The sequence below is a fragment of the Nannospalax galili genome, unplaced genomic scaffold, assembly GCF_000622305.1.
Source record: "Nannospalax galili isolate Female #2095 unplaced genomic scaffold, S.galili_v1.0 scaffold2232, whole genome shotgun sequence".
NCBI lineage: Eukaryota > Metazoa > Chordata > Mammalia > Rodentia > Spalacidae > Nannospalax > Nannospalax galili.
The window spans coordinates 80,889-88,647 of record NW_008331696.1 but is presented as its reverse complement, the minus strand read 5'-3'; the positions used below and the strand labels follow the sequence as shown (position 1 = coordinate 88,647).

General features: G+C 38.9%; 1 protein-coding gene across 1 annotated transcript in view; it reads right to left on the bottom strand.

Moving 5' to 3' along the window:
• Positions 1-7,482, bottom strand: part of Spata17 (spermatogenesis associated 17) — a 66,678-nt gene extending 59,196 nt beyond the window's left edge. The window contains exons 1-2 of the mRNA XM_029560504.1: positions 7,116-7,482; positions 6,833-6,981 (exon numbers count right to left, since the gene is read on the bottom strand). Of these exons, the coding sequence (XP_029416364.1) occupies positions 6,833-6,981; positions 7,116-7,136 (170 nt within the window). The 5' untranslated portion in view covers positions 7,137-7,482. The remainder of the gene's footprint in view (positions 1-6,832; positions 6,982-7,115) is intronic.
• Positions 7,483-7,759: the final 277 nt, after the last annotated feature.

The following is a 7,759-nucleotide window of genomic DNA, read 5'->3' as shown; positions in this document are numbered from 1 at the left end:
ATTTTCTTCAAAAAGTGAGCATGTCCCAAGCACTTGTCACTCAGAGGGGAAAAAAAACTAGACCATTTCCAATGCTTGGAAACATACACAAAATGAAAACTCCTCGCTTTAGTTATACTTGCCCTTATTCTCACATAGTGATTTGTGTGTGTGTGTGTGTGTGTGTGTGTGTGTGTGTGTGTGTGTGTAGGTGCTTTGAGTGCCCACGGAGGCCAGAAAACGTCGGATCCCCTAGTGCTGGAGTTCTGGGAAGTTGTGAGCTGCCAAGTGTGGGTGTTGAGAATTGAACTCTGGTCCTCTGTAAGAGCAGCCAGTGCTCTTAACCACTGAGCCATATCTCTAGCCCTGTGACTTCAATTTTTTTAAAAAGTAAAAGGAAATGCTATTTTAATTTTTTTAAGGTTTGAAAAAATGAAGTAAATCCAGGGAGAAGGAAATTTCTTGCAGAAAGGATAGATATGGGTCACAAAGAACAAAAGTAGCTCAGTGTCTGGTGCACTGTCCCTTCCTGAAGTGCTCTTAACCACTGAGCCATATCTCTAGCCCTGTGACTTCAATTTTTTTAAAAAGTAAAAGGAAATGCTATTTTAATTTTTTTAAGGTTTGAAAAAATGAAGTAAATCCAGGGAGAAGGAAATTTCTTGCAGAAAGGATAGATATGGGTCACAAAGAACAAAAGTAGCTCAGTGTCTGGTGCACTGTCCCTTCCTGAACGTGGCGAAAGCGAGGTGGAGGAGTGACGTTGGTCTGCTCTAAAAGGATGTGGGTCTTGCAAAAGGAGCTAAAATTCATTCTGCAGGTTGTAAAAAGCTGTAGAAAAGTGTTTTGTTCGAATAAAATAGCATGGCTGAATTTCATTAGAGAAGCTGGGCAGGTAAGATGGAAGGCATTTTTATGGCAATGTAAATTAAGGCAGTAGGAAGTAAAGAGAGGGTGAATTGAAAATACTTAAAAGATGGAATAAGGGGCTGGAGAGATGGCTCAGCGGTTAGGAACACTGGTTGTTCCTGCAGAAGACCTGGGTTCGAATCCCAGCACCCACATGGCAGCTAACAACTGTCTATAACTCCAGTCCCAAAGGATCTGACAGCCTCCTCTGACCTCTGTGGGCATTGCACCACACAGGTGCACTTACCTACATGCAGGCAATACACACATACACATGAAATAAAAAATAAAAATTTTTTTAAAAGCTGGAATAAACAGAACTTGAGGACTTATGGGAAATGGTGATGGAGAAGAGGGTAACTCATGAATCTCCACCTCGGACAGACAATTCAAGACAGGAACAAGAGAGAACAAGGAGGCCAGTGTGTCAGGCACCAAGTTTTAGACATCTGGTTGAGATGCAAAGAAAGAAGGCAGTTGAAAACGTAATTCTGAAATGAAGGAGCAAGACCTTAGAGACAAAGAACCGAGACCATGGGCACAGAAGAGGTAGCTAAGTCTCTCAGACAGAAGCGACCATTCACAGATTGTATTCAGAAGGAAGAAAAGGTAGAGGAAAAGACTAAAGTCAGCTGAGTTCTGCCCTATTACCTTACAACAAAACTCCTATGTAATTTTCCAAATGAGTTTCACTGTACCCAGCAGATTTCTTCACAGACATAACTGGGTCACTTGTCTTGTTGCTGACACAAAATTAGCCCATGAAAGCAACTTGAGGAAGGGTTTTTCTGGCTCCTGGTGGAGAAGGCTTGGTGGCTGGATGTGAGGTGGCTGGCACACCGCATGCAGCCAAGAAGCAGAGGAGACATCACTGCTGCTCAGCCCCTTCCTCCTTTTCATTCATTAAGGGGCCCACCCATGAAACGGTGATTCCCACGTTTAGAGCGGGTCTTTCCGCCTCAATTAATGCCACCCAATGCCAACAAGCCCTGCCTGAGACACCTCAGCTAAGATTTGAGACTCTTCTATGCCACAAACTGCAATGCATTTCCTCTGCTCTTAAACAATCATAAACTTTTAATTGCTGAAAACAAAGGTGTTTCCCTTCTTCTTGAACTTTTTAAAAATTGTATTGAATTTTTGTGTATTTTGTACATAAAATCACCTTTATACCCCCTTCCCCTTTGGCACTGCCCATAGGCCCCCCTCCCCCCACTGGAGTTCATACATTCTGTCATTTGTATTAAGGCCAATTGTGTACAGTTAGTGTCCTGAGATGTCCCTCAGTGCAAGTTTATCCACTGGGGTTTAGTCAACTCTTTTATTAATTTTGTTATTCGAGACTCTCATACGTGTGCATAATATACTCTGATTATTTTCTCCCCAGCACGCTGTCAACCTCCACTTACTACAGCCAGTTTCTCACCCAGGTGCATGGCCTTTGCTTTGGGAAACAGACTCTCAAGTACAGTCCTCAGCGTACAAATTCATGCATCTTTGAATTGTACTGTGTTAAAACGCTTGGTTATAAAAATTACTATATAAGTGGCTGGCTTAAGTTTCATTAAAAAATGTTCAAGGAACTTTATCTTGGATTAAGACAGAAATTTCAGCTTCTGCAATGTCTCTAAACACTTCTGCATTTTGTACTGTGTATTCAAGCAAAATCGCACTGTCTACACGGATAATTTAAAAATCAAAATAAATGCCAATCAAGCTTGAAGATCGCTGAGACGCTCTGCTTCCTGCTGTAGTAAATATCCAGCCAGGACTTAATTCTTCGTATGAAAATAAATAAGCACATCCATCTCATTGGTATGCAAGTTTGCTTTCACTTTAATATATAGTAAATCATATCTATAACAAACAATTGTTTTAAAGTAAATTTCTTTATGATTTATTATCAGTAATTTTTTTTTTTGTCTTTTTGAAACAGGATCTCCCTGTAGCCCCAGCTGTCCTGGAACTCACTATGTAGACCAGGCTGGCCTTGAACTCACAGGGATCCGCCTGACTCTGCCTCCCAAGTGCTGGGCCTACAGGCATGTGCCACCATGCCTGGCTATTGGTAAATATTTTATTTACATATATATAAATATACCTTGGGTCAAATAAAAATTTACTGAGCTTAAAAAAGGGTCAAAGCTGGTAAAAGTTTCTGAAGCCCACTAAACTTGGAATAATAGGTAAAGCCCAGCCCATATTTGTAACCTGTGACTTCCCCCGCTTCTTGGATGTCTGGTATGCAGAATTATGATACCTGCAGCACATGCAAATTCTGATCACTGTTGTATGTGTGCACATGTGCATATGCATGCAGAAGGTAGAGGAGGATAGATGTCCCCTTTGCCTTATTTCCCCAAGACAGGGTTCCTCCCTGAGCCTGGAGCTAGAGTGGCTGACCACAGCCCCAGTGAACTTCCTGTTTCCATCCCTGAAAGTGGCCATGCCCAGTTTTTTAACATGGACACTGGAGATTAGAACTCATGCCCTCATGCTTATGCAGTAAGTGCTCTTACCCACTAAGCCACCTCCCCAGCCTGATAGTCCTCATTTTAATAAATATCCCACTATATTACTAGCTCTTTGTGTTTATTGTCTCATTCAATCCTCATCACAACCCTTTAAGGTAAATGTCTACCTCCCCATGACTGACTGGGAAGGAGAGGTAGAGGGAGGTAAAAGTACTTTCTCAGGTGCACACTATTGAGGTTCTAGGACTCAAGGCTCGAACTCACATAGTTCCAGTTGCAAAGATCACACTCTTTCCACTAAAAAGCATTGCCATTAATTTTTTTATTTACTTATTTTTATTGTATGTGTATGAGTGTTGCTTGCATGTGTGTAAGCACACCCGTGTTGAGCAAAGCCCACAGAGACCAGAGGAGGGCGTAGGATCCCCTGGAACTGGAGTTATAGACCATTGTTAGCCACCATGTTCGTGCTGGGAATCAAACCTGGGTCCTCTGGAAGAGTACCCAGTGCTCTTAACCACTGAACCATCTCTCCAGCCCCGACATGGTCATTTTCATGCTGATATGAAAACAAAAGTCACTAGCCATATCAAACCTACACATATAATGCTGCCCTTTGAACCCTTAAGATTGGAAATAAAAAGCTCTACCTTCCCCTTGAAATACCGATATCAAAAAGCAAGCTTTAGGCCTAACAGACACCTTGTCTTTAATTCCGTCTTTAATTTCTTATAGGTAAACTGGTGATGGAGGAAAAGGGTCTTTGTGTTTAAAAAAAAAATGCAGCTTTGTAGTAAGAGTATACTTCTTTCTATAACTTTTTATTTGAGACAAGATGCCCCTGTGTGTAGTCCTGGCTGTCCTGGAACTCCCTATGTAGACCAAGCTGGTGTTAAATTCAGAGATCTGCCTGCCTCTGCTTCCCAAGTGCTGAGATTAAAGGCGTGTGCCACCGTGGCTGATTTTTCTTTCCATAATTTTTGTCATGAAATCATTATAATCAGACACACCAAGCCTAACTTTCTAACATTTCTATACAGAATATAATTGTACGCTATCCAATTTATTAAAAATCCAACTGCTGTCAGAAGAAATCAAATGATCAGTATTTCAATCTTCTGATAGTACCATTGCCCCTGGGCTAACTATTGAAATCAGTTGCTTAGCATAGTTAATTTGTCATCTTTTCCAACTTAGCTTGTTTCTAATTGGTCGGATAATCTTATACTTTGCAGTAACTAAAAGCTTTAGCATGAAGGGTCACCAGGAAGACCATAAGGTCAGACATTATTTACAAATTCTCCATGAAGAGCACGACTGTGCACCTTTCTTTGCAGATAACTGTGATATTTGAACTTTCTTGGCTGATCTAAGAAATGGTACCATGTTGACTTTTTAAAAAAAATTTTATTATTTTTATTCTATGTGTATGTGTGTATATCTTTTGTATACAATAATTTCTTCACAAACATCAATGTGATGATTAAATAATGTCAATTATTTCTTAAGTGGTCCTGCCCTTTAATAAACAAGTTGCATTGCTAAAGATAGCAAAGAACCCTGAGCTGGGCAGGGTGGTGCACACCTGAAATCCTAGCTGGGTGAAGTTAAGGCAAAAAGATCCCACATTTAGGGCTAGCCTGGGCTATAAAATCAGCCCTTTCATCTAAGGAAAAAGCAAAAGAATTTTTAGTAATATTACTAAATATTTATACCTTTATACTTTGCTTGTCCAAATCTGAGCAGCATTAATTTTCTATAATTTCTGCAGTAACGTCAATATATCTTCCCCCAAATTAATTGACATAAGTCTTTTTTTTTTTCTTATTTATCATGTACTGGATTAACTTAATGAGTTACAGAGTCTGCTAAACACACTGTAGTTAATTATTTTCATAGCAAGTAATTGCAATAAATGAAAAGCTAGCCTGGAGAGATAGCTCAGTGGGTAAGAACACTTGCTGTTCTTCCAGAGGACCTGGGTTCAATTCCCAGCACCCACATAATGACTAATTACCTTCCATAACTCCAGTTCCAGGGGATCTGACACCCTCTTCTGACCTCTGTAGGCATTGCTTGACACAGGTGCATTTTCATACATCCAGGCAAAACATTCATACACATAAAAAATAAATAAAAATATTTGAAGAAAAACCCCAAAACTATAAAATTATTTAAGATGCATGAAACCTTTATCCTTAAGGTTAGTTTTCAAAAGTTGCTTTAAAATTTTTTCATCACAATAGGCATATATATATCTTCCTCAACCGACAAAATGATCCAAAACCCACTGTGAAGGAGAAAGGTGATTCTGGTTCCTTTATATAACACAATACATTTTAATGTATGTGTAATTACCACTGTATAAATTATTGTCATGTAACATACATGATAATTAGTAACTATTTTGTATGGCATTTTTATATGTTATATTAAGCTATTATATAGGAATTTATAGTAGTAATTTTATTATAGCAAATTATTACAGTATAATTAAAATCCCTTGTTTTATAATAACATAATAATGTAATTACCATTTAGTATATAAATGGTTAAAATATTACTACAAAATACATTGCAATGATGATTATACAAGACAAGCTAGGATAATAACAATAATAAGAGTAAGGCCATTCTAGAGTGAAAATGTCTATTATAAGTTACACCCAATTCTGTTGCTGACAAAGTACCTTAAGGGAAATGAAGTATCCAGGAAAAGATCTATGTGTTGAGACCCAAGTCAGTAATGCCAGCACATTAGCACTGTGTGTGCTGGTGAATTACCTCTGTCTTTTGTTATCCTTCTCAGTCAATGCACAAGATTTAATAAAACTGGAAAGTCACACTGTTGTGTCTGAATGTGATTTAGTTCAAAGAAAATGTGTTTTATTTTATCGTATCTTATTTTAGAAGCATTATAAGCAATGTGCTTTCATTAAAGATCTTATCTTTAGAGATACATGATCATCACTTATCCCTCCAAAAATGCAATTTTTATTTGCTTTCCTTTGAGCAACTACGCATTTCAGGGGAGCAGCATATGGATTTGCACTTATCCTCTGAGGGATGTATATACCAATATTGCCTCATTTACAACACTGTGTGTTATCAAATGATTGCCTCTGGATAGGTTAAGAGTGGCTTTACCTTTCTTCACATTACAAGATTCTGTATAGGGACTGCAGAGATGGCTCAGTGGGTAAGACCACTGACTTCTCTTGCAGAGGACCCAAGTTCAGTTCCTACCAGCCACATGGTGGTTAACAGCCATTTATTAATTCTAGTTCCAGGGGACACAATGCCCTCTTCTGGTCCCTGTGATCATTGCATGCATGGGTACACTTACATATATGCAGGCAAAACATTCATATACAGAAATTTCTTTTTAAAGACTCTCTATAATACTAAGTAATAGGAGATAGTTGATGATTTAAAACATGACCCAGGTGTGGTCTAAGCTAAGAACTCACATTTTCTCATTTAGGTTTCGCATCTGATCCTCTTGCTTGAGCGCCTCTCTGGCCAGCTGTAAGTGGTTAATTGGCTCTGCCCCTCTCAACGTGGGCTCCAGAGGCTTGTAGCGCTGTTCCAGAACTTCATGGATGTCTCGGAAGGGCCCCTGACAAGGTAGGGAGACACACATGCTTCATCATGGAAGAGTTTCAGACACATCACTGGCAACAATGGCAGTGAGCTTCTAGAAGTCTCAGAGATAGAAAATACAAGAATACAAAAAATAAGAATACCACTTACCTTCCAGAAAGATTCACTCATATTTTATATGATTGTCTTAAAAATGCTTCAGATTAAGCAGACGTTTCCCCACCACATCAAGAAGTTCTTCCTGCGCTAACTGGCTAACGTACAGCTGCAGGTTGTTTTGTGTCTAATTCTAAAGGCACACTTCTTCCACTAGAACTGAAAATGATTCTTTTCCCTTTGCAGTAAGTAAAAACATTTAAAAAGACCGTGAGTGTTATTAACTTTTCACAAGTCTTGTAAGCAGAGACACGCTCCCATGTGTTTTTCATTAAATGAAAGCTTTTAGATGGATGCCAAATCTTAATATTTAACTGGTGGTCCTCTAAACATAGACAAGCCACATTTTTGTTGTTTTACTTATTTTAGGTATTATTTATTCTGAATTCTGTTTTTGTTTTAACTAACATTTTTTTTTTCTTAAGAGTTCATTTACAAATAATTTGTATTCCCCCTTTGTTGAACTCTCCTGAATTTCACACAATGTACCTCGATCATATTTAGACCCCTCCGCTCCCTGCACACCCCTACTACTCCCTGCCTTGTTTTAATTTCACATACTCTAGTACACACCCTAAATGCCCTTCAGTGTTGGCTCATCATTGGAGTCTGGCCAAGCTACCAAGAGTCTCACCCTT